The sequence below is a fragment of the Sceloporus occidentalis genome, unplaced genomic scaffold (genome assembly GCF_023333645.1).
Source record: "Sceloporus occidentalis isolate IW3139 unplaced genomic scaffold, rSceOcc1.0.p SCAF_6, whole genome shotgun sequence".
Taxonomy (NCBI): domain Eukaryota; kingdom Metazoa; phylum Chordata; class Lepidosauria; order Squamata; family Phrynosomatidae; genus Sceloporus; species Sceloporus occidentalis.
The window spans coordinates 7241527-7268817 of record NW_028316986.1 but is presented as its reverse complement, the minus strand read 5'-3'; the positions used below and the strand labels follow the sequence as shown (position 1 = coordinate 7268817).

At 44.2% G+C, this 27291-nt stretch overlaps 1 protein-coding gene across 2 annotated transcripts; it reads right to left on the bottom strand.

Moving 5' to 3' along the window:
- Positions 1 to 2167: 2167 nt before the first annotated feature.
- On the bottom strand, positions 2168 to 25698 carry LOC149310377 (squalene synthase-like). 2 transcript variants are annotated; one of them, XM_089528279.1, is made up of 9 exons: positions 25605 to 25698; positions 20805 to 20809; positions 20554 to 20651; positions 16250 to 16433; positions 12328 to 12456; positions 9757 to 9948; positions 6467 to 6643; positions 3869 to 4021; positions 2168 to 2389 (listed from the first exon to the last, which is right to left on the bottom strand). In XM_089528279.1, exons 1-9 carry the CDS (start codon positions 25696 to 25698, stop codon positions 2168 to 2170), a joined length of 1254 nt encoding a protein of 417 aa, XP_089384405.1. The 2 variants fall into 2 exon arrangements, with proteins under 2 accessions (XP_089384405.1, XP_089384406.1); XM_089528280.1 differs by lacking the exon at positions 20805 to 20809 and having other exon boundaries at positions 25609 to 25698.
- Positions 25699 to 27291: the final 1593 nt, after the last annotated feature.

Below are 27291 nucleotides of genomic sequence, written 5' to 3'. Positions count from 1 at the left end.
GCCTACTCAAACAGTTTTATAAAACAGGGTTTTAAAGGAAAACTGCAAGTTCCAGGGTGATTTTTCAGGTCAGTGGGGGTTTTCAGCCCCCTAATTGGGAAGAGCACCCCTTTTCTGAAATTTTGGACATAAATGATAACCCATATGACCCCAGATTCATTCTGGTCTAAGGTCAGCCATAAGCCCCAAGGTGTGGGACCACGTCCGCAACACACCCAAATGAGGTCAGTCTTTACAAACAATGTCCTCCCAGATAGTCTGAGAGTCGCAAATGAGTTTGTCATTTAATCCAAATGACTAAGGAGAGGTGCAATATTTGTCTACTTTTTCAACTTAGCACCTCTCCCAGACTGTAGACCCTTCGGATTAGGCCTTCCTGGCACTTCCACCCAGGTGTCACAAAACGAATTAAACGCTTCATGCCCGGGCTCATTCGGCCCCCTTTAAAAAGCCTTGGACTTTAGGGTCCAGTGTGCTAAGTTGGAAACAGACCGAGACCATGTCAGTTCAGGGGCCCAACTTACTGCCGACACTATCACTCCCTCCACGCACTCCGAGCAGCTGTGTCCCATATCTCCATTCGCGCTCTATTGGACTCCAGGAGAAGGTCTCTGTTAGAGTAAGTATTGCCCATAGTTTTGTCTCACGTCTATCCCCATCTTCCACCCTTGATTCCTGAGCCTTGAACATGTGTGTGTGTTTGTGCGTATGTGTGTATGTGTTGGTGTGCTTGCGTGTGTGCTCTCTTTTTAATAAATATTATATTCTCATTAATAAAGCCTGCCTCTGCACTATTTCTCAAGATACACTTTTTAATAAATGAAAAGGAGGAGAAATTGAAGACAGACTTGGGTACCACAGAAATAAAGATGAAAATCAATTTTTTACAGAAACAATTGAACTCTATTTTAACCCAAGAAATAGGTGATAAACAAAACAAAACAAAAAATCAAACTGGATAACTTTGAACATGCCAATAAGATAGGTAAATGGCTGGCCTTTAAATTAAGGGAGAAAAAGAATAAAAACCAGATTTTCAGAATCAAAAGGGATGGCAAAACGTTAAACAAGAGGATATTAAGCAAACGTTCCTTGAGTACTATAAAAGCCTTTATGGAAATGACAACCACAGGGTGGAGAAATTATATGATTGGTGTAATAAAGAAGAAATAATAAACAGGAATTGAGAATAAAGATAAAATTAGATATTTGGGATTAATAATCTCAAATAAAACAAATGAGCTATTTGATAATATTTAGGCTAAATTATGGGGGGAAATCAAAAATGATTTGAATAAATGGAACAAACTACATCTCTCTTTCTTAGGCAGAATAGCAGCTATTAAAATGAATATTTCACCAAAAATTCTCTTCCTTTTTCGAACACTCCCAATCACAATCCCAGATAAAATTCTTAAAAATTGGCAAAGAGATGTAATAAAGCTTCAATACTGAACAACTAAATGAACATTGCACATGGATATGCCAACATGCAGTCAATGCACAATGTACAACAACTGCACAACAATGTGCAAAGGAACCACATGAGTAATTCCACTTTTATAAACTTCAACTGAATATTGAAGCTACATATCTGCCCTCAAAATACAACCACAAGCACAAGGGAACTAATGCATGTCTAAGACACCAGCTGAGTGAAACATCAAAGATGATAGCCCAGTCTTCCTTTCAGCAATGTTTTTAACTATCAAAATTAAGAAGCGAAAAAGAGGCATCTTCCAGTTTCCTAGTTAAAAATATCTTACATCAGAAAAAAACAAAAACAAAAACACAGCTCAAATGCTCTATATAAAAAAAATTAATACGCAGAAAGAGACTTGCCCATAGTCTGTCCATCCAATAACAACAACAGCAACCATGATAATATTTATTTCTTAGGTGCCAACAATAATTAACAAACAACATCATTTAAAATATACCAGTGTAAAATGCACATCAATTTAAAAATACAAAAAAGGAAAAGGGAAAGCAAGGAGGTTATCCCCATCAAAGTACCGTGGTTTGTTAGCAGCTGCAGCTACAGATATAAGCTTCCAGTCCAAAAAAGGCTTGCAGAGTCTGGCTTCCTACCATCCTGGAACTGCACTCAAGTCCTCCTAGTCTGAAATGACATTTCGGTCAAAAAAAAATCCCATCCACATCTTTCTCAGTTCTCCCCAGTGTGTACGTATTCGTCAGACACCTTTGACACCGTGCTCAGATACTGCCAGCTTAGGACCGCTAAAAGCACCACACAGGATATATAGATGGGAGAGTAATGGGTCCAGGAGACCAGCTCTTTTCTGGGTAAGGTCATAGAGCGGACAGAGATGATGATCTGTTGTGTTCTGCTGGAGGAAGGGTCTGTGTTGAGAATCTTCTGGTAGATCTAACAAGAGAAGAATCAACTTTCAGTAAGACACTGCCTTTGCAGAAAGGCCTGTACAAAATCGAGCAGTTATTGTGGTTAGAGATTCAAGAAATGAAAAGTGCATATTTACACAATTCAAAATGTGTAGGTTATAACCTACAAAGGAATCAGAATCTGAAATCCACACAAGGAATTGGAGATGCCTCCCAAGATGCTGAAAAGATGGTTGTTTTATTAGTCCCAATGCATGCAGGCAGTATAATTTTATTTTTATGCTATAGGATATGATTATATGTGTTGTCCTTTTATAATTTTATATCACCCCTGAACAAAGCCTTAAGAGTATATACATGCTGAAACGAACCTGGCTTTTTGACTAATGAAACAACAATCTCTTGAGCATCTTGAGACATGTCTCCAGTTTCTTCTGTGTATGACCTATAGGGTACAGATCACCCAAACCGCACGGCTTCCTTGCCCCGCAAAAAGTGGGTTCTTTTTGCGGTGCCATTGTGACGCTGCAGTGTGCCAATGGCATCATGACGTGCAGATACTAAGCGTACGCTGCGTCAAAATGGTGGTGCCCATCTGTACAGGACGCTGCCACTTTGACGTACAGAATACATGCTAAGGTTGTGGGGCGTTTTTTTTGTTTTGTTTTTTTTTGGCTGCCCACAGTATTCCCCTTACTAAGTATTATTGTCTTTTATAATGAGATATGTCTTCTCACAATATGTCCTACAGATACTATGGACTGTAATGCCATGATATTGTATGGACATAGATATGTCTGTGATATGCTCTACAGATTCCATGGATTTCCAAAAAAGACGAATAGATATTAAAGGAAATCAAACTTGAACTTTCCGTACAAGCCAAGGTGACTAAACTGAGACTATTGTCAGAAGATAGATAGATAGATGATAGATAGATAGATAGATAGATAGATAGATAGATAGATAGAATTACAAAATATAACAATGTTTGGCAAGACAGAAAATGAAGAAGACTGCATTACAACTGGATAGACTTAGTCCAGGAGGCCACAACCCTGAGTTTGCAAAACCTGAGCAGGGCTACTGAGAACAGGATGACTTGAAGGCCTCTCATTCATAGGGTCACTATAAATTAAAGCTGACCTGACCTCAATTAACAAAAATAACAAAATCTATTTGGAATCGGTGGGGGGAGGGTTAAATAGGAGCAATAAGACAGTGCAGACACAATAAACCAGAAATGTGCAATGTCCTGGTCAGATGTGAGGTTTGAACAAGGCAAGTTCCCAATAAATAGCTCAATCTAAGGGATATTTACAAGGGACACTTAAGCCTAAATCCTATTGCAAGTTCCACCTAGAGGGAACCACCCATTAGATTTATGTACGTATCGCTTTCCATTCCACAAGTGGTTTACTAGATCAGTAATAGGATTCCAGCTGGAATATATAGTCAAATGTTTTTTAAAATCCCATTTTTCTGTCCCTGACACCCAACTCACCTCTTCCATGTACTTGTACACAATGGCTTTGACAGCCTGGATGTTGGTGGCATCCATTATCAGCGTGACGGCTTGCCCCTTCCGGATCTTCATCATTCCATTGAAGACCTGGTGGTTGTTGTAGCAGCTGGCCAAGGTGGCAATGGCAATTACCTGAGAGAGAGGAAGAAGATCAACATCACAAAAAAGAATCCTGCCTATGTGCCTTCAGGTAGTTTGTTGACTCCAACCCAAATATGTCATCAGTGTTTTGTGCGAGTATGTGTATGTGTGTCTATGTGCCTTCAAGTAGTTTGTTGACTTCTGGTGACCCCATGAATTTCACAGAGGTTTCCTTGGCAAAGAACACTAAAAGGGTGTTTGCAATTGCCATCATCTGATGTGTAGCCAACAGCATCTAGTATGTCTTGGCTGTCCCCCCATCCAAGTACCATCCAGGCCTGATCCTGCTTAGCTTCCAAGATCAGATGGGATTGCATGCCTTCCAGGTATTTAGAATCATAGAACCATAGCGTTAGAAGAGACCACAAGGGCCATCCAGTCCAACTCCTGCCATGCAGGAACTCTCAATCAAAGCAGATGGCCATCCAGCCTCTGTTTAAAGACCTCTAAGGAAGGAGACTCCGTTACACTCCAAGGGAGTGTGTTCCACTGTCAAACAGCCCTTACTGTCAGGAAGTTCCTCCTAATTTTGAGGTGGAATCTCTTTTCCTGCAGTTTGCATCCATTGTTCCGGGTCCTGTTCTCTGGAGCAGCAGAAAACAAGCTTGCTCCCTCCTCAATATGACACCCCTTCAAATATTTAAACAGGGCTATCATCACCTCTTAACCTTCTCTTCTTCAGACTAAACTGTCAGCACAACTGCTGGGGTCCAACAACCACTGTCAGCAACTCAAACGAGTCCTGGGGTTAAATCAGACCCTTGGAGCAGAGCTGGCAAATTTCCAGAAGCAGAAGCGTGGCTCCAAAGTCCCAGTTGGGATGACAGCAACTGGTTGTCTTCCAGGAACTGCTGCAGTGCAGGAACCTCTGGGGACACACAGCAAACCAATGCTGTAGCTTCTTCTGATAAACCACCAGAGAAACAAAGTCCCCAAAGTGCTCTTTATTCACAGAGCTATTATACAAAACTAGATCTCTAAAACTCCAAAACATACCAATCCAACTCCTACTTCAAACCCACACCACATCCTTGCAACCCCTGGGCTTATATAGTCTCCAGACCATGTGGTCTCTCAAACCCAGTGAGTTCAGGTGTGTAGCCATGTCATGTGTCTCCTGTGCAATCTAGACACATGGTTTCATCATCCATGGCTACATGTACTTGGGCACTGAAGTGTCCTTGAGACAATGAGCTTCAGCTGAGCTTGATCAGCCTTGCCACTCTGCTGAATGCTCATGGCCAAACACACACACATCAAGCATTTCCCTGTGTGCTGTGTTTCAACCCTTCAAATCCCTGACATAAACATACCCAGCTCCCTAAGGGGTTCCTCATAGGGCATGATTTCAAGACCCCCTCACCATTTTAGTTGCCCTCCTTTGGACACGCTCCAGTTTCTCAACATCTTTTTGAATTGTGGTGCCCAGAACTGGACACAATATTCCAAGTGGGGCCTGACCAAAGCGGAATTGAGTGGCACTATTACTTCCCTTGATTAGACATTATACTTCTATTGATGCAGCCTAAAATTGCATTGGCCTTTTTAGCTGCTGCATCACACTGTTAACTCATGTTCAACTTGTGGTCTATTGGGACTCCTTAGAGCCCTTTCACATGTAGTCTTGCTAAGCCAGGTGTCCCCCATCCTATATCTGTGCATTTCATTTTTTCACCCTAAATGTAGTAGCTCCCAAAAAGAATTTTGCCTTCCCAAAATGGAATTCAATCCTCTAATTTTTGTAGTTCCAGGACACTGAAAATTCTTCACATCTACAAAGCTTCTATTTGCTGTAGAATTGAATGAAATTTTCATTCGGAGCAGCAGGCTCTTATTTTGGGATGCAATGCCCTTATTTTACCCTTCCTTCATTAGCTGTACCTTCAGTGTGACTTCCTTAGAGGTCTTCAAACAGAGGCTGGATGACCATCTGTCGGGGATGCTTTGATTAAGATTTCCAGCATGGCAGGGGGTTGGACTGGATGGCCCTTGTGGTCTCTTCCAACTCTATGATTCTATTATTCTAAGGGCCAGAATCACTGACTGGGACTGGCAGCTGCTTTCCATGACACAGATATTTCCTATTATCTGCTGTCTTTTAACTAGAGATGCCTGAGCTTGAATAAGACAGCCCCTCTAACCTCAGCACGTGCCTAGCTCAGGAAATATTAGAGCCCTTTCACATGACACAATTATAGCACCATGATTCCACTTTAATGGCCATGGCTCCATCCTAGGGAATTCTGGGATTTGCAGGGGTATTTTACATTTCCAACCAGAGAACTCTAATGGACCCCCAAATTACAAACCCCAGGATTCTGTCAGAGGCTGTCATGCAAGTTAAAGTGGAATGATAGTTCTGTCACTGTGTAATGTGAAAGGGCCCACAGAATGCCCTATCAAGAGGCAGAGAGCTTCAGAGACCATCCAACCTACCTGGGGGATGGCACAGAAGTTGAACACACTTTGGTTCTTCAGTCGGGACAAGTACATCAGTATGTCAGGGATATGATGCAAGGCATCAGTGATGAGCTCATTCATACACTGCACAGCTTTGTTGATGTTCTCAGGCTGGGCCAGATCAGCCATCTTCTTTGTGTATTTGCTCCAAACCTGGGAAAACATAAAGGGTTAGAGACTCCTACCAAGGAGTCCATTTGATAGTTGCATTGTCTAGCCCACATTTTACTACCTTGTCAAAGCCATTACTGAAATCAAGATACACTACATTCCTCTCATCTACCAAGCGTGTAACTCTATTCAAAAAAGAGATAAGGTTACTCTGGCATGACTTGTTCTTAGTGATTATGGGATTCCTAAGTGCCTACATACTGTCTGTTTCACAATCTGGTACTGATGTCAAGCTGACATCATCTGGGTAATCATTTGGGTCCTCTCCCCCCCCCCTTTTTTTTTTTTTTTTTAAGTTGGGGACAACATTTGCCTTCCTCCAGTGTGCTGGGACTTCCATTCTCCAGGAATTATCAAAGATTATGGCCAGTGGTTCTGAGATTACTTCTGTCAGTTTGTTCCCCAAAATGCTGGGGTCCTGAGTAATTAATAGGGCATATTTTATAGGAAAAATTTATTAGCTCAGTTAAAGCTGCTAAGAGGGCTTAGGCAACTAAAGGCAGGGATCAAGCCTATATATATATATCTGTTTCAAGAAACAAAACTCCAGAAGGCAAGGTAACCTCTCCTCTAGATTTCTGTAATGCGCTTTACATGGGGCTTCCCTTGTACCAAGCTCGGAAGCTTCAGTTAGTGCAAAATATGGCAACCAGATTGGTCATCGGCTCATCAAGGTTCAAACATATTACACCTATCTTAAAAGATCTTCACTAGCTCCCTATCTGCTTCCGGGCACAGTACAAGGTGTTGATTATTACCTATAAAGCCTTACATGGCTTGGGCCTGAGTTACTTACAGGACTGCATCTCCCTATATAATCCGCCCCGCACTCATAGAACATCGGGTAAGAACCTATTGGAGATAGCAACCTCTAAGTATGTTGCTACTTCGCAAAGAGCATTTTCAACAACAGCTCCAAGAATCTGGAACAGTCTCCCTGAGGAGATCCGCTCAGCGACCTCATTAGAAACATTTAGAAAAGTGGTTAAAACCGAGCTTTTTAGCCGAGCATACCCCACCTGATATGAATACCCCCCTGATATGAATGACACGCCCTGTCTGTGTATGATCCTTTCCTTGTTATTGTATGATGCTATTGTTATTGTCTGATGTTGGATATTTTATTGTTTTTAGCTGCTTTTAATTGAATTTTTATGTAAACACTCTGTTTTTATTTAGTCTGTAACCCCGCTTCGATCCACCGGGAGAGGAGGGAAAAAATAAATAAATTTTATTATTATTTTATTAAGGTCCAAACGTAGTTTATTTGTAGATAACAGGGAATCATCATTCACACAATATAAAAAGTGGTAGCAGATAGCAACTTGAGGTATCGCAGAGGGTAATACTGTACCAATTCCAGAAACATAGATTTCTATTGGGGGACACTGTGACATGGAAGTAGCACAGCACACTGCCTGTGGCCAGTGGTTGCTGAAAAGTCAAGTGAGATGCAGACAGGGTGTCTGTCTGACCTCAAAATAAGAACAAATTGGGGGTGCTGTGGCAGGCATATTTATAGTACAAAACATATCCCAGGGCAGATTTTAGGATTAAGCTGAAGTTTCCAGGAGGAAAGAATGAGAAGGGAACTTGTAAATGACTAGACAATCAGTGCAAATATCTCTGGACAAAGGAGTATTTTCTCCAGAGGGAAGTGTACTTGTGTTTTTGTTCATTTGTAAGCACAAGGTCTATCGTGCACCACTACTTTTATCAATAAAGGAATTATGAACTAACCTGATCACGTGCTCTTGAGACTCTCCCATGCTGAGCCAGTTAGATCTACTTATATGGTCACAGATGTCATTATAAGGCATGGTTTTTGGTGCTGGCCATGTGCCGTAATAAATTCATTCATTCATAAGGCAGGGCTAGTTTCTTGCACTGGGCATGCTCTCTTGGCTACATGCCTAAAAAGTTCTTTCTGATATCTACTTAATATTGAAAAAGAAGAGAGATGCAGAGGGCCTTTGGGGTAACAAGTTCTTTCAATACTCTTGGATGAAGTTCATCTTTCCCCATAGATTTGAATTCATTTAGAATAGCCAGGTATTTCTCCACTATATCTTTACCTAAGAGCCAGCATGGTGTAGAGGTTTGAATGTTAGACTATAACTCTGGAGACCAGGGTTCAATCCCCTGCTCGGTCATGGAAACCCACTGGGTGACCTTGGGCAAGTCACATGTTCTCAGGCTCAGGGAGAGGCAATGGCAAACCTCCTCTGAACAAATTCTGCCAAGAGAACCCTTAGGGTTGCCATAAGTGAGAAACAACTTGAAGGCACACAACAACAATCTCTTTACCTGTTCTGTACTGCATTTCCCCTACAGCATCATCTGCTTCCTTTTGGGAGAAGACCAATGCAAAGAAGATATTGAGTAGTTCTGCCTTTTCTCTTTTCCCTGTTAGCATTTCTCCATATAATGTTAAATTAAAATCTACCAGGCTGCAACTTAAAACCATTATACCTAGGAGATTATCACACAGAGGCTTACCATCCTTAAAACATGGCCAGCTTGTCCCTAAAGCATGAGGGTGTGATTGCCAGTCACACTTCTCTCCCATGATGAAATTGTCATGGAGGCATGCCATCATTAAAGTGTTAGCAGAGCTGCCATTTCTCTGCATAATGGAAATTTTCATGACAATTTCATCACGGGAGACAAGTGCGACCATCAATCACACCCTCGTGCTTTAGGGATGATCTAGCTATATTTTAAGGATGGCAAGCCTCCTTGAGATGATCTCCCTAGAGCTAACCTCTGGGCAGCAGAAAACAAACCTGTTCCCTCTTCTTGGTGAGAGCCCTTGAGATATTTAAGGAGTGTAATTATGTTATCCATCTTCACTCCTATCCTTTAACTATCTTTTCCAGACACTCCCTCCAGGCCTAATCCTGCTTAGCTTCCAAAATAAGGCTGTTCAAGGCAGTATGGTTGTTTCAAATGAATGGAAGAAACATGCCAACAACTAGAGATGGTGGGGAAGGAACTTGAGATCACATCGTCTGCCACTCAGCTGTGATCTTTCCCCAGCTCAAAGGTTATTTGCCCTTCTTCTCTACTATTTGCCTCACCATGATTTTCTTTACCTCTTGGGGCCAAAACTCTCTGCCCTCAATTTGGTCCTCCAGATAATCCCGGATGATGTTGGTTTTCTCCAAGAAAATTCCCAGAGAGTCAGCGAGCTCTGTGTCCTGGCCAACAATAGGGTCTTCAAGCTTGGATGCAGAGAAAAGCTGAGAGAGTCCAATTCCCACCAGGCCAGCAACATAGTGACAGTACTAGAGTGGTTCAAAAATGCCAGGCTTTAGAGCAGGGCTGGACGAAGAGTGGTCCTAGGGCCAAATACAAAACTGACAAAAACGTAGTGAAATTTCTCAACACAACCTCATAGCATTTAGGAGGTGAAGACATTTTACACAGGTGTGGCTTATTTAACAAAGCTTCTGACAATGAACCTCCTTTTTACAAAGGCTTTTTTATACCCACCAGGTCCTAATTTTTTCCTCATCTTCTGTCTAGCTGGAAGTTTTTTCCCTGCAGCATTAGCATTGAATGGACAGTGAAGAAGAGCCAGAAAAACACAGACTTTTGGTGCTGGGTTGCAGTAGAACACCACAGCAAACAAGACAAGAAACAAAGGCTGAGCTGGAAAAGAGTGAGATTCTGCTATAGATCATCCCACCGTAGCTGTGTGTGACTCCGTAAAATAGCCAAAGTAAACAGCAGTTTCTTTCAGAACCCTTTTCTGAGCATGTATGAACAATGAAACAGAGAAATAGGGAGTGTAGATAATCCCACTTTATCAATGACCCGTAACATAAAAAAAAGCATAAATCTATCACTCTAGCTGAAAAAATACTTGTGGAAGGTTGACTTGACTAGGTTGTTTCATTTCCCATTTCCCTGTTCTTAGTTCCAAATAAAAACCTTGCTGAAATGTTTTCTGCTGCTCCAGAGACTAGAACCCAGAGCAATGGCTCCAAGCTCCAGGAAAAGAGATTCCACCTCAACATTAGGCGGAACGTCCTGACAGTAAGGGCTGTTCAACAGTGGAACACACTCCCTTGGAGTGTAGTGGAGTCTCCTTCCTTAGAGGTCTTTAAGCAGAGGCTGGATGGCCATCTGTCAGGGATGCTTTGATTTAGATTTCCTGCATGGCAGGGGGCTGGACTGGATGGCCCTTGCAGTCTCTTCCAACTCTATGATTCTATGTGTTGAACTACAGTGGACCCTTGTTATACGCTGGGGTTTGGTTCCAAGATCCCCTGTGGATAACAAAATCCGTGCATGCTCAAGTCCCATTAAATATAATGACTTAGCAAAATGGTGTCCCTTATAAAAAATGGAAAATCAAGGTTTGAAATCTCAATTTTATACTTTTGTGAACATTTTCAAACCGTGGATGCTTGAATTTGTGTATAAAAAAATCCGTGTATAAGAAGGGCTGACTGTATTCTTCTTTTTTGTGACATAAGAACCTATCCCTATTGTAGCTATGGAATTTTTGCCTTTGACATGAAATGTTCTATTATAGTAGTAATGCTAAAGAACATATCTGTTTTCTTAACAGTATATACTCATTTATAAGTCTAGAGGTTTTAGTCAAAAAGGTGACCCAAAAGACCTGGATCAATTTGTCTATAGTCATTGTAATTACTGTACGTTGGGGCTGAACAGACCACCCCAAATGGCGGCCTGCAGCCCCCTTTCAGCGTTAGATTGGGGCCGTGGCAACAACACACTGTGACCCCGATCTGGGCTTTCTGTGGCACAAAAACTGCAGGAAAGTGTTCCATAGCCTCCAGCATCATGGTTTTTCAGGGCTTCTTTGGTGCTACCTCATCTGGATGCAACAGCAGAGGAGCACTGTGATGCCACCCGCCATGCAATGGGGTGCACAACATCATGCTGGCATGGAGGCAGAGTCAGGGCATGTGTCATGTGGATGACATGCCCCCATTCTGCCCCAATGCCAGCCTCTATGGCCAGTCTGTCGAGGCTATTTAATTTTTTTTTTTTTAAAAAAAAGAACCATCTCTCCTTCTCTGAACAGAGAGGCAACAATTGAGACCTTAGATAGTCCTAGGAGCACCTAAATGAAGCACTGACCCTCCTCTACTCTCTCTGCCACAGCATGGCTTCTGGTATTTTTGACTGCCTGGGCAGGAAAATGGCAACAGTGGCAGCTCTTTGGTACTTCCCCTCAAAGGAGCACAGAGAGGAATTAAGCTCTGAAAGATCTGAATTAGACATTTGTGTATGTTTATCAACATTCCTGGGTTAAAATCATGCAATGTTATCACATTGTTTCTCCACCAAATGTGCCCATGCAGGTAGTGGGACCAAGAGAAAGCCCTCCTCTGACTATTAGACTCTGCTAAGTTTATATAGGGAAATATGATCTTTCAGATAGGCTAGACTTTAGCCCTATATCAAACGAAATACTTTTTAAAAACTTTGTTACTTCTGAAGATGAAACCCACCCCCATACATCTCCATGCTTTTTTAAAAAAAAAAAAGGGGGGGGGTTTCAGCCTTTGAAGCACAAAGCTAGGATTGGCAACTTTTTACAACAAATTTTCTAATCACATAACCACCATTTTAGCTGATCACCACCTTGCGACCACCATGAAGATTTCCTGAGCAAAGTCACTAACCTTGTCCCAGTCCTTCTTGGATTCCACCTTCTTCTCCAAGAACTCAGCCATCCCAAGGCCCATCTTGTAGCAAATGTCAGCAATCACATCCTGATAGTCCTTTGGCAAGTTCCGGAACTCCAAGGATATCTGCTGCATAAGAGAAAAATAGGCTAATGTCCAAAATAAGCCAAAGACAAACGATAAAGTTTAGGGGATCTGAGAGCTCACTCCCACTGGCAGAATAACACAGGTTGTGATTCGGATCCATTCCGTGTTTGTAACCGATTTCAAAACATTTCTCGTTCTCACTATAAAAGGGGATCTTTTTTTGCCACTTGAATCAGTTTTCTTTTTTCATCCCCATTTGTGCTGCTTCAAGCTGGGGATAGGGGAAGCTGGTGATGGAGCACAAGTCAGCGGAGGGAGAGAGCCAAGGCCAAGGACAGTGAGCAGGTGCTGGGGAAGGAAGGAAGGCAGGAAGGCAGGAAGGCAGGCAGGCAGGCACTGGGGAGGCAAGTGAGGAAGCCAAGCAGGAAAGAAACAAAGGCACGGGGGGGGGGGGGGGGACAGAGGAGGAGGATGAAGGAGAGGACTTTGTTTTTTAAAATAAATAAATAAATAAAATATAGAATTTTCGATTGATTGATTTTGTAACTACTTGCCTTGCAAATAGTTACAATATCAAACAATCACATATTCTATCAATCACATATTGTATCAATTTAATTAAAAAAACCCACAAGTATACAGGCAGCACTGCAAGGGGGGGGGAATGGTGGATCTGTCAAAATGTTGCCCCTCTGCCATTTGTGGCTCCTTGCCTTGCAAGTAGTTACAAATTGAAACAATTGCATATTCTATCAATCACATATTCTATCAATTTAATTAAAACACACACACACACACACAAGTACACAGGGAGTGCTACAAGTGGGGGATGGTGAATCTGTCAAAACATCACCCCTCTGCCATTTGTCCCTCCCCTCAGAAATCTGGCATTCCCACTGTTAGGAATCACATCAGAACCAATTCTTCTCAAAAGAACCTCAAAATAAGTGCTACCAAAAACCTCTGGGCTTTTTGCATTTGCTCCATTTTATTTCCCCTGGAATCGATCAAATGAGGATCAAGATCGATTTCCAGTGGGAACTAGGGGCATATAGCTCAAATCAGGATTCAGAGCTTTTTGTAGTGGGAACAACCCCTGAGTGACACTTTTCTCTGCCAAAGCCAAACGAGTACAACCATAGTATAGCCTTACTAAGTACAATTGGCCCTCCATATCCACGGATTTTTTATTCATGGATTTCTTTATTCCATGAATTTATCCTATTCACAGTTTGATTTTTTTTTTAAAAAAAACATAGCTTCCAAAAGAATTTATATTTTAATGAAACTGGATGTGAGGGTTTAAACCTCTGTTCATCATGGAAATTCACTGGGTGACCATGCACAAGTCACATTCTCTCAGCATGAGAGGAAAGATTATCAGCCAGGTATGTGGAATGGTTTGCACCACTGCCATTGAGGTACATAAGATGTTCAACTGAGTAGAACTTTTGTTCTGAACAAGAAAGAGCACTTTTCTAAAATTACCTGCAGCACTTTTCTAAAGTTACCTGCAGCATGAACAAATCTTGCCAAGAAAACCACATGATAGATTCACCTTAGAGTTGCTCTAAGTCAGAAACATGAAGGCAAAGAACAGCAATATTTTTAATATTGATGGGGACAACTGCACCAGGTCCATGGGGCCAAGCACCTGCCCCTCAGACTTTCCATAGGCTGCAAGAGCTGCCCAAAATCAGGAAAAAAATAAATAAAAAGTGTCTGGAAATCTACTTCTAGCTATGAAACACAAGAGTTTTATTTTTAAAATGTTATACAGGATAGAGAAATGATGGTACTGTAATTCATCAGGTCCCTCCAGACTGGGCCTGACTGTGGGTCATACTCTACCACAACAAGCCCCAATAGTTCTGTTTTCCCTCTGCAGCCCCTCTCTAAATGCCAAAAAGAAATGAGATGTCACAACCTGTCACCATTCTGGGAGAGATTGCAAAGGAAAATGCAGTTAGTTGGGCACAAAATGCAACCCCACCCCCACCCCAATCCAACTGCAAACTGGATTGAAATGCAAAATTAGGAAAGGCCAGAATCTTGTATTTTCCAGAAGGTTCAGCCAAAAGGCAATGGCTACAGTCTCTCCTAGCTTGTGTATTCTCCCTCAGTAATAAATGTTGACCAGTTTGACCTGCTTTTCATCTGTGAAAGGTTGGATGGCATGCCTTTTTGGATTACATCTCCAAGAAACCCTTAGCTATTGTGGCCACATGCCCAAAAGGTAACTCTTTCCACATTCTGGTTGCATGTAAGACCAGGTTAGTGTGTATATATATATCACAGTGATGAGCAGAGTGTGGCCTCTGAACCCCCCAACAGACTCCCAAAGTCTCCCACCATACTCTCAGATTTGAAATAAAAGTATTCAGTGAGATTTTCAGACAATTTATGTCCCCAAATGTGTTAACACACATGGCTGCAGCCCCACAAGTAACCCAGAACTACATCCAGAAGGTCCATTTTTCACTACAGTCCCTCTCAAAATGGTAACTACATGTAATGTGATGTCACTTCCTGTCAACATCTTGAGAAGGACTGAAGAGGACAATGGAGGTATTTGGACATAAAGTGCAAAAAGCCACCTCTCGATATGAAAACACACAAAAATACCGCAGGAGGGGAATGCTGTTGCAGATTCCCCATTAGGATCACTGCACAAGCCAAGCAAGCCGCATGGCTTTTGTCCAAGAGGCAATGCCCAATAGTGTGAAATTCAACAGCTGGATACACTGTCTGAGGACTTTATTGCACTGCCTCTGGTGTCTGACTTGCCTCTTCTGAATTTGAGCCAAATTTGGAAGTTAGGCTGATTTTAACGCACTGACTTTTCCTTCAAAATGGCTTCCTGTTGCCTCCAGAGTTGAGTTTGGGCTGTGGAAGTCGCTTCGGTGGCCATTTTTTCCAATTCCAAACCTTCCGATTTCATAAAAATGGCCACTGAAGCAATTTACACGGCCCGAATTCAACAATGAAGACAATGGGAAGCTGTTTTGAGGGGAAAGTCCATATGATGAAATCAGCCTAACTTTCAAATTTGGCTCAAAATTATTATTATTATTATTATTATTATTATTATGCTTTATTTATATAGCTCTGTAGATTTGCACATTTTGCACAAATTTGGAAGAGGTAAGTCGGACACCAGAGTCAGTGTGATAAAGTCCTGAATTTAAAACAGCATAGAAAACCAGACTCTTCCAGTAGATGATTTTTAAATGGTGAATTTTAAATTATGAATTTTAAATTATAGGGGCTCGACAGAGGGGCAGCTCTGTGCCGCTCATCTTTGCCATGCATCATTGCCGCAGCCACCAAACGGCATGGCAATGATGCACTGCCGAAAAAAGCTGCCTGGAGCGGCTTCTTTTTTGCAGCACTGTAAATGGGAAAGGGCACCGTCATGCCACCACTTCCTGGAAGCGATGTCTGCATGCTGGCCGCACTTGCGTCTTCATGGCAGCCTCCGTGTGGATGGGGGGCCACCATGATGGCGCAACCACTGCTGTAGGGCTCAGGAGCATGCAGTTGCTCTGCCCTCCCAAGCCCTAGTTTTGCCTCCAGAGTGCCACAAAGTGCCCGTTTGTACTGGGCCTTAGATTATTTTAATATGTACTGGTCTTACTTGTTCTTTTAAATTGTTGTTAGCTGTTTCAACGGGTTTGTGTGTTTTTAGTTTTGAAGTGATGTTATGTTTTAACAGTTGTTATGTGTTGTATATTAAGCTATCGTTGTTCCCTTCTTTGATCGATGGGAAGATATGGGTAAGTAGTAGTAGCAGTAGCAATATCTCATGATCTAGTTGGTGGCAATGGCTCACCGTTGGGAAATCCTCCAGCACGTGCTTGTCTTTCTCATTGCTGTCCAAGAATCGCCAGTCTGGCTGATACAGGTAGGAGTGGAAGTTCTGTAACATGGAGATCTTGGTTTCCAGGCTGATCGTCATGTCATCCTCCACTGAGTCCAGAGCTCGGAGAACCAAGTAGAAGATGCAAACTGCATGACTGTGGGAATGCAGGAGAAAAGAAGATCCTTTGTGACTTGGATGCCAATGAATTCCAGGTTCTGCAGGCAGTACTTCAGAGGAAGGAAGAGTATTTTTCTCTTAAGAAAACCTTGTAAAATTTATGAGATCATCATAAGTGACTTGAAGGCACATACACACATAAACAAAGGTTCCCTATATACCCTCCACATATACACACACCATTTCTCTTCCAAAGAATTTAACCCTCAGATGGCCAATGATGTTCCCAAAGCCCCAAGCATTCATATTTGGGGCCACTTTGCAGTGTGCCTCTTCACAAATGATTTATGCCCAGGGCTTTCTTCAAATCCAGAAGTTGTTCTGGAAAAAACCAAGCCCTCCTGTAGTTTGAATCCATTGCTCCGTGTCCTAATCTCTGGAGCAGAAGAAAATAGGCTTGCTTCATCTTCAATACAACATCCCTTCAAATATTTAAACATGACTATCATCTTATCCCTTAACCTTCTCTTCCTCAAACTAAACACACCCAGCTTCCTAAATTGCTTCCCCTTAGGGCATGGCTTCCAGACCTTCACCATTTTGGTTGCCTTCCTCTGGAAACATTCCAGCTTGTCAACATCCTTCTTAAAATGTGGTGACCAGAAAAATGAAAAGCTATGAACTGCTCTGAAAGAAATGGATGTGTGGCATTTTTTTACCTGTGTAGACAAACCCTCAGTCTATACTGCTATTTTAGCGAACTAAGAAACTCAAGTGAAGTGCTGCTTCTGTCCTGCAGGCATCAAGCATGCTGGGCCTTGTAGCAGGGACGTAGCCAGGATTTTAGGAAGGGGGGGGGGCAGACTAAGTGCCACTATTATAATGGGGCTTGGGTGCAGAGGCGCAGCAGCACACACCATTCATTTTTCTAATGGAAGGGGGGGGGGGTCCAGATCCCAAGATCCCCCCCTTGGCTACGTCCCTGCTTGTAGTCCTGGATGTGGCCAGAGAGAAGGCAAGCAGCTGTGGTAGAATGACCAGTGCCAAGTGAATCTCCAGGGTTGGAAGAGGAAGCAGGGATTCTTAGATTATTTCATACATTTATGAATAACTAAACTTTTAAAAAAAATTCTTTACATTGTGAAGTCGAAGGTTTTCATAACCGGCATCCATAGTTTTTTTTGGGTTTTTTGTGGGTCTTCAGAGATGCCAGCCACAGATGCTGGCAAAACGTTAGGAAGAAACTCTTCTAGAACATGGCCACATAGCCCGAAAAACCCACAAAAAATTCTTTACATTTTCTAGTCTGTGTATGTTGTCTGTGATTTTTCCACAGGAGGCCATAAAACTCCAAAAAAATTCCATTTAATTATTGATAGCAAACCTGTGAATAATCAAATCTGTGGTTAAACACAAAAAGTCAATGTTCAGCTATATGTAATTTTAACATATAGTGTAAATTGCTTTGAGTCTCTTCAGGGAGAAAAGTGGAATATAAATGAATGAATAAATCAATCAAACAATCAAAATATTTAAGACCCTGTGCTTTAACCTCCCCCAGTATCTGGCAGCTTGGCTAGCATGGTATGTACCATCTAAGAATTTAAGATCTACAGGCAAAGGATTATTGGCAGTTCCACCAACATATATAGCTCTATCAAGGCTGCAAGCCTTTCAGGATCTGATTCCACATTTGTGGAACAGTCTTCCTTTGCACATCTAGCTGGAGGAGGATCTTACCCATTTTCTGGTCTTTAGAAAATAGTCTCTACAGGAACGAGATTAGAAAAATTGATTTGACACAACACTATTTGTGAGTGATCAAGTCTGTGCAAGGGAAACCAGTGAATGTGAGGGGCCAACTGTACAATTTTGGGAGCATATTTTGGTGGTGCAGTGGTTAAATGCCTGTACTCACCACTCAGTCACAAACCATAAGGTTGCGAGTTCAATACCAGTGAAGAGCTCAAGTTTGACTCAGGATTGCATCCTTCCTAGGTCACTAAAATGAGTACCCATACTGTTGGGAGCAATTAGCTTACACTTTGTAAACCACTTAGGGAGTGCTTAAGTGCACTGATAAGCAATGTAGAAATGTATTTGCTATTGCTATAACTGGCAGGGACAGGAGGGAATTTAATATGTACTTGCCACATGATTCTGGGAGTTGTAGGGCCCAAACAGACAGGACAAAATAAAGCTGCTTCAGGTCACTTTGGATTTAAATGATGCATGGGTAGGGTTGCCATAATGGAGGACCTCCAAACCGGGACAAATGTAGGACCAGGTATGAAAATGTAGGACTTTTTTTTTTTATTTCCTGGCTAGGAAATTAAAAAAAAAGTCCTACATTTTCAAACCCTGTCCTCCTCCTCCCGGCTTCGGAGGACGCCTAGGCTCTCTCCCAAGCCGGGAGGAGGAACAGGGGCCGCTTGGAATCGCGCCGCGGTTCCAGTGGCCTCTTCCTCCTCCCGGCTTCGGAGGACGCCTAGGCCACCTCCCAGGCCAGGAAGGGGCGCGGGGAAGCTTGGCACTGTGGCGATCACCACGGTGCCAGGCTTCCTCCTCCTCCTCCCGGCTTCGGAGGACGCCTAGGCCGCCTCCCAGGCCAGGAAGGGGCGCGGGGAAGCTTGGCACTGTGGCGATCGCCACGGTGCCAGGCTTCCTCCTCCTCCTCCCGGCCTGCGAGGGAGCCTAGGCTGCCTCCCAGGCCAGGAAGGGGCGCGGGGAAGCTTGGCACCGTGGCGATCGCCACGGTGCCAGGCTTCCTCCTCCTCCTCCCGGCCTGCGAGGGAGCCTAGGCCGCCTCCCAGGCCAGGAAGGGGCGCGGGGAAGCTTGGCACCGTGGCGATCGCCACGGTGCCAGGCTTCCTCCTCCTCCTCCCGGCCTGCGAGGGAGCCTAGGCCGCCTCCCAGGCCAGGAAGGGGCGCGGGGAAGCTTGGCACCGTGGCGATCGCCACGGTGCCAGGCTTCCTCTTCCTCCTCCCGGCCTGCGAGGGAGCCTAGGCCGGCTCCCAGGCCAGGAAGGGGCGCGGGGAAGCTTGGCACCGTGGCGATCGCCACGGTGCCAGGCTTCCTCCTCCTCCTCCCGGCCTGCGAGGGAGCCTAGGCCGCCTCCCAGGCCAGGAAGGGGCGCGGGGAAGCTTGGCACCGTGGCGATCGCCACGGTGCCAGGCTTCGTCCTCCTCCTCCCGGCCTGCGAGGGAGCCTAGGCCGCCTCCCAGGCCAGGAAGGGGCACGGGGAAGCTTGGCACCGTGGCGATCGCCACGGTGCCAGGCTTCCTCCTCCTCCTCCCGGCCTGCGAGGGAGCCTAGGCCGGCTCCCAGGCCAGGAAGGGGCACGGGGAAGCTTGGCACCGTGGCGATTGCCACGGTGCCAGGCTTCCTCCTCCTCCTCCCGGCCTGCGAGGGAGCCTAGGCCGGCTCCCAGGCCAGGAAGGGGCGCGGGGGTCGCCCCTCATCGCGGCGATCGCCGCGAGGGGAAGCGTCCTCCTCCTCCTCCCGGTCTGGGAAGAAGCCTCAGCAGGCTCCCAGGCCGGGAAAGAGGCAGGGGCCGCTCCTCATCACGGCGATCGCCGCGGTGGGAAGCGGCCTCCTCCTCCTCCCTGGCCTCGTGGAGGCCTTGAGGACCCCGCGGCCGGAGCTCCGACCGCGGAGCCGCCTCGAAGGCCTCGCTGGGGCCCGGGAGGGAGCGTCTCCGCGGCTGGAGCTCCAACCGCGGAGAGCCTTCCCAGGCCTCAGCAAGGCCTTGGAGCCGCCGCGGGGCCTGAGGTGGCCGCGGTGGGTGGGGCCGTCCCGGTTTGGGCGCCAAACCGGGCCGGGACCGGGACAGCACCGCCCAAACCGGGATTGTCCCGCCCCCCGGCGGGATATGGCAACCCTATGCATGGGTCCTAAGAGGCTGGAAACCTCAACAAAGCCATGTTCCAGTCCTAAGATGTGTCTCTTAAGATGTGTGTCATTTAAACAGCATACCTCCAAAGTGACCCGAAGCAGCTTTATTTTGGCCTGTCTGTTCAGGCCTGTAGTCCTCAAATGGGAATCTTTTCTCAAGCTCAGGTCCTCCCCAGCAGTAGTGGCCCTCCTTCCTTCCTTCCTTCCTTCCTTCCTTCCTTCCTTCCTTCCTTCCACACACATACAGAGAGTCCCAACTCACCACAGGTCTCTGTCAAGTGCCTGGATGATGGTGGCATAGCACCAGCTGCTCTGGTTGAGATGCTTGTAGCAGAGGCGGAGGCTATCACTGAGTGAGTACTGCAAGTAGAACACAAGCATTGGGGAGTGGCAGTGGTCTGAGTTGACAGAAAGCAAAGAAGCAATTCAACAGTGGCAAAGCAGGAGATGCCTGGAGGTACCTGGCACTGCTGGCATAAAAACAACCTTCTCTGGTTCCCCATGTGCCCCAACAGGGCCTCGATCCCTTCCTCCTCCACCTCCTCCCCAGGATGGAGAGAAAGCCTGCATACAGTACACATAGAGATGTGGTCACCTTGAAGCTAGTGGTCATGGAGAAGGAATGAGGTGTACCAAGCGCAATAAGAGCAAGGGAGCATGGCCAAAGGTGTGTAGCTAGGTTGGGGTCCCAATGCCCCCAGTCACCAGGTGCTGGGCCAAGGAAAAGTGGTGCCAGAGAATGCCTGGAGGAGGAGGAAAGGAGAACCCACAACTACCACCTCTTTCCTGGGTCCAGAGAAAGACGAGAGACCCACTCACTTGCTTCTCCTTCTCCTTCCCTGAACATTTCCTCAGCCCTGAGTGGCGAGTTAACCTTCCCCATTCCAGGAGTCTTAAAAAACTAGGAGGAGGATTACAACTTCAAGAAATCCCAAAGTTGGTTGGGAGGAGGTTGGTTTCAGTCCCTCTTCAATGACTTTTTTTAAAGACAAAGTCTGAGTAAAATTACTTTGGGATGACAGCTTCCAGAATCTGCCCTTAGTGATGATGGGCTGGGGATTCTGCGAACTGTTGTCAAAAAGAGGATGCTATTCCTGGTTTGTAAGGGGCAGGGACTATGCCAAAATCAGCTTCTAGTAGGCTAGGCTTTCCAAGGAAGATACTATGTATGACTTTCAAACTGCAATTGTTGTTTTCATTAGCTGCCCTCAAGTCAGTTCCAACTCATGGTGACCCTGTGGATGAGACATCTCCAAGAATCTCTATCCTCCACTGCTCTGCCCAGATCCTGCAAGCCCCTGCCCATAATAACCCCCCTGATTGAGTCTATCCATTTCGTTTGTGGTCTTCTTCTCTTTCTTCTACCCTCTATCTTTCCTAGCATTATTGTTTTTTCTAGTGATCCGTGCCTTCTCATTACGTGGCCAAAGTACTATAGTCCCAACTTGATCATCTCTGGTGGGTTATAGACCGCCGCTTTGAGGTGGTCTGCCGCCGCCACCGTTTGCTCCATGCGGGAGCCTCAGCAGCCACACCGCGCAGTTCCCGCACGGACCGAAAAAAAGCTCCAAAATGGAGCTTCTTCTTGCGGCGCCTCTGTGATGTCGCGAGGCGCCAGGGGCACATTCGCGACGTCATAGACGCCGCGACACGTTCGGACGCACAGCGGCCGATACGTAAAGAGGGCGCCGGCCGTGTGGAATGGCCAGCGCCATATTGTACGGACAGAGTCCGTATTAGAGCCAGGGGCATCTAGAAGAGACGCCCCTTTTTTAAAATGGGACGTCCTGTAGACGTCCCAAGTGCCGGTCTGTAACCGGCCTTTGTTTCCAAGGATAGCCCTGGTCTGATCTGTTCCAGAACCCATTTGTTTGTCATATTGGCTGTCCATGATATCCTAAGTACTCTTCTCCAGCACCACATTTCAAATGAGTTGATTTTCTTTCTCTCTGCTTCCTTCACTATCCAGCTCTCATCCATACATGGTAATTGGGAATACAATGGCCTGAATGATTCTGATTTTAGGCTACAGCTTTGGTGATGTTTATCTAGACCCATTTCAAACTGGCTTCAGAGCGGGACACGGAGTCGAGACTGCCATGGTCGCCTTAGTCGATGATCTCCGTCTAGGCATTGACAGGGGAAATGTGTCCCTGTTAGTGCTTTTGGACATCTCAGCGGCCTTCGATACCATCGACCATGGTATCCTTCTGGAACGCTGGGAGAGTTGGGTATCGGGGGCACTGCGCTCCAGTGGTTCCGGTCCTACCTCTCAGGAAGGTTCCAGTCGGTGAGGCTGGGGGATAGTTGCTCTCGTAAAACAGAGCTGACATCTGGCGTTCCTCAGGGCGTCATCCTATCCCCCACGCTATTTAACATTTACATGAAGCCGCTGGGAGAGATCATCCAGAAGCATGGAGCACGGTGTTATCAGTACGCTGATGACACCCAGATCTATCTCTCCATGTCTCTGACTGATACAGTGACTAAGAATGGCACCTCCCCTCTGGATACCTGCCTGGAGTCAGTAATGGGCTGGATGAAGAAAAACAAACTCAAGCTGAATCCAGAGAAAACAGAGGTACTCGTGATAGGTACCCCTAGTCCAGATAGGGAAATTTGCCACCCTATCCTTGATGGGGTTATGCTTCCCCTAAAGGATAAAGTTCACAGTTTGGGAGTACTCCTGGACTCATCTCTACAGTTGTCATCTCAAGTAGATGTGATGGCAAGGAGTGCTTGGTACCAGCTTCGGCTGATACGCCAACTGCGTCCCTGTCTGGATCGAAGGGACCTTGAAACTGTTATACATGCACTGGTAACCTCTCGCTTGGATTTCTGTAATGCGCTCTACATGGGGCTACCTTTGTACCAGGTTCAGAAGCTTCAGTTAGTTCAGAACGCTGCAGCCAAATTGGTCATGGGTACTTCAAGATCAGACCATATAACACCTACATTAAAATCTCTCCACTGGCTGCCTATTAGCTTCCAGATGCAATACAAAGTGTTGGTTATTACCTATAAAGCCCTACATGGCTCGGGCCCGAGTTACTTGAGGGAGCGCCTCTCCCTACATAATCCACCCCGCACCCTCAGAACAACGGGGACATATTTGTTAAGGAAAATGCAACATGGGATATACAGTAAAAGAAATAAAACATTTATGTGAAAGTCACAGTGACTAAGCAAAAGCAATTAAGAAGCCACACAGGTGAAAAAGCTAATGCAATTTAGAAGTCCTGAATGTCAAGGACAGAATTATAGAATGTACAATTGGAAACACCTGAGATTCATTAAGTGTACAAGGTGAAATGATGAAATTCTTAATTATGGGTGGAACTATGTGAACCAATCAAAATGAATGTACATGCCCACTGGGTGGAAACTGACTAGTGGGTGGTGTTTAACAATGGCTATAATAATTGCTATGTTTGCCAATGTATTTTGTGGAGTAGTTTGGAGTAGAGTGGGTAGTTGGAGTAGTTTGGAGTAGAGTGGGTAGTTTGGAGTATTGGAGATTGTAGAGATTGTGATTTGTAGGGCATATAGTATTTGTATATAGTAGAATAAAGTAGATCTTTTATATAAGACTACTGAGTTGTCTGGTGTCTTGAGTGAAGATACAAGAGCCAGCAGGACCCTGGAGAAGATTGGAGACTTCTCAGGAAGAAGAGTGAGAAGGCTTGGAGAGTTTGTCAGGGTCTTCAGCCTATTCTCTGAAACTCTGCTGCTTTGGAAGAAAAGCATTAACCACTGACCAAAGCTGGTCAGCTCTGCTGCATAACAAGGTGGTGAGTTAGAGCCAGAGGTGAAGAGCTACAACTCCCATCATCCCTGACAATATTTACTTGAATACCCCAGGGTAAAATTAGTAGCAACTCATCAGAGAGCCTATACAACGACAGCCCCTGCTCATTGGAATGCCCTTCCCGAAAAGATCCGACCCTGTTCCACATTGGAAGCCTTCAAGAAGGCACTGAAAACTTATCTTTTTCAGAAAGCATACCCTCCTGATCCTCTTTAAAGATAGAATACCCTAATTAAGATCAGGATATCCAACCACTACTGATTGTCTTTAATAGTTTTATATCCGGCTCCAGATTTTAGATTTTATATTGAATTGTGTAAAATTGTTGATGTAATTTGCCAACGTATTGTACTGCTTGATGTATTGTATTGCTTTGTATTGTGACATATGTCACATAATTGGCACAGTGTGAACCACTTTGATCAGAAGGAAAAGCGGTATACAAATAAAAGTTTTATTATTTATTTTTTATTATTGCACAATGATACCTCTCACCCATAGCTGCTGTGTTTCCAAAGCACAGTTAGTGTGCCCCTTTACATTGATGGGGGAAACCTGTCACAACCACACTCGTCCTCAAATGCAAAACGTCACTGCCGGGGCAATTTGCAATATTGGTAGTCACATCATGTCAGTGTCTTCTCCTCTCCACCTGTGCCCTCTCTCCATCTCTGTTCCCAGGATGCTGCTTGCCTTTATTTTCTATTTCTATTTTCTATTTCTTCTTTCTCTTTCTCTCTTTTTAAAAAACTTAGCCTTTAAAGGCTAGCATGAACAATAATAATCTGATCAGAACAGAAAAGACCATTTTCTGAATGTGATGTGAGTAGATGGGTGGTAACCAAAGACAGTAATTTATTATTACATATTTAATGTTTTAACTTAAATAAAATATAATTATAATGAAGTCTCAGGGGTTGGCAAATCCAGAACTGTTTCTTTAGTTTAAAAGCCTTTTATGTATGCACATGCACTTGTGTATCTTCAAGTTCCCTTTGGACAACCTCATGACTCTCAGAGGATTTTCTTAGGCAAGAAATACTCAGAGGTGGTCTGAGTACTTCTTGCCTAAGGTAGTGTATTTCAGAGGAACTGGCAATGCCATCTCTGAGTACTCTTTGTTTAACAAGACCCTATGAAATTCATGGGGTCACCATAAGATGACAGGTGATTTGAAGACATATACACACATCCGCACACCACAAAAAAATGAAAAGAAAAGAGATGAGTGGCAAGTTAACATAACCAACATCCCCCACCTCCAAAAATAACCCAGCCGGTCATGTCAGTGGGAACAGCTGATTCCATTGATTATTTGAACATGTGCAAAGTGCATTTTTCCATGATTTGGGTTTCCTGATCCCAGTGAGGTATACAACAACATATCATTTTATGAATAACTAAGCAGTGCTAATTCAGTTTATAAGAAGATGGCCAGAAGAAAGACTAACAACCAAATTAAAAAGAGGAGAAGAAGCATCTGGTTGACACAGAGATGCACCAACTTACCTGATCCATCATAGTCTTGTAACTGCCCACCTTGAACCGCACCAAGTTGTAGAGATCCTTAGGGTGACCCAGACACTTTAACAGCTCCATCATCTCAGACTGGAAAATTGGGGGCTGGGGAGGAAGAGCTGTGGTACGATTCAATCCAATGGAAAAAAAGTTGGAATTGGCCCTCCCAAGATTTCCTATCTCTCCTTTTCCACCTATACCAATTACTTCTTCCCTAAATAGTTTCTCTTATTCTCCTTGTTTTTCTCCCCTTTGGCAATTCCCCACCAGCAGCTTTCTAGTCCCCAATAAGGACCACCCTACTTGTTGACCCTCTTCTACTCCCTCCCTCCAAGTCTTTCTCTCTCAGAATACTCTACCAAATTAAGACATCTTCATCTCTCCCCTCCATGTTCTGTTTTATCTCTACCTTGGGAGCAAGCATCACCTAGCAGTAGCCAATGGGCTAATGCAATAATCTCCCATACAAGCAAAGCGATGCTCATAATTTTACAACAAAGACTGTAATAAAGATTTTTTTACTATATAAGGAGCAAGAAATGCCAGATGTCCAAGCTGGCTTCAGAAAAAGAAGAGACATAAGAGGTATGTTGCAAACATACGTTGGATAATACAGTGGAGCAAAGAATTTCAGAAGATCAACATATTCTTTATAGATTATAGCAAAACCTTTGTACAGATCATGAGATTTTAAGATCTAGTCTACAAGAAAGCATGCCACAACATCTGATTATACTGATATGTAACCTCTACTCTGGACAAAGAACCACTATCAGGACAGAATATGGAGAAACAAAAAGGTTTGCAATTGCCAAGGGGATCAGACAAGGATGCATTTTACTCCCCTATCTGTTTAATTTAAATGCGGAATATGTCATACAGAAAGCAGGATTTGGTTCAAAGGAAAGAGATGTGGAAACTGGGAGAAGGAACATCAACAATTTCATATAGCAGATGATACCAGGTTATTTGCAGAAAACAAAGATTTTGGAATGACTACGGATGAAAATTAATGAAGAAAGTGAGAAAGCAAAGTTATAGTTTAATACTAAGAATACAAAAATAATGACTAGAGATTATTCATATAACTTTACAGGGTATGATCAAGACATTGAAATAGTTAAAGGTTTCTATGCCTGGACTCAGTCATAAATCAAAATAGAAACTGTCATCAAATATCAGAAGAAGACCAAAACTTGTAAAGGCAAGTATGAAGGAAGTAGATAAGATCCTCAAGAAAGAATTCATCCTGGAAGAAAGGCAGGATACAAATCCAATAAATAACTCTTTAAATACCAAAGTCAGGTTTCTCCAGGCCCTAGTATTTCTAGTTTCGACGTCTAGTTGTGAAAGCTGGACAGTGAAGAAAGATGTCAGGAAGAGAATCATCTCATTTGAAATGTGATGCTGGAGGAGAGTGCTATGGACCACCCCCCAAAAAACCCCAACAATAACAAATGGTTTCAAGAGGGCTCTTTATAGAAGCCAAGATGACTTAAACTGAAGGTGTCAAACTTTGGACATATATGAAAACATGACTCAATGGGAAAGCTTGGCAAAGTGGAAAGCAGTAAGAAAAGATGAACTGACACCTTGCAGATGGATTGACTCCATTGTGGAAGCCATGGCTGTTCTGAATTATTAAGACCTGAGCAGAGCTGTTTATGACTGAGC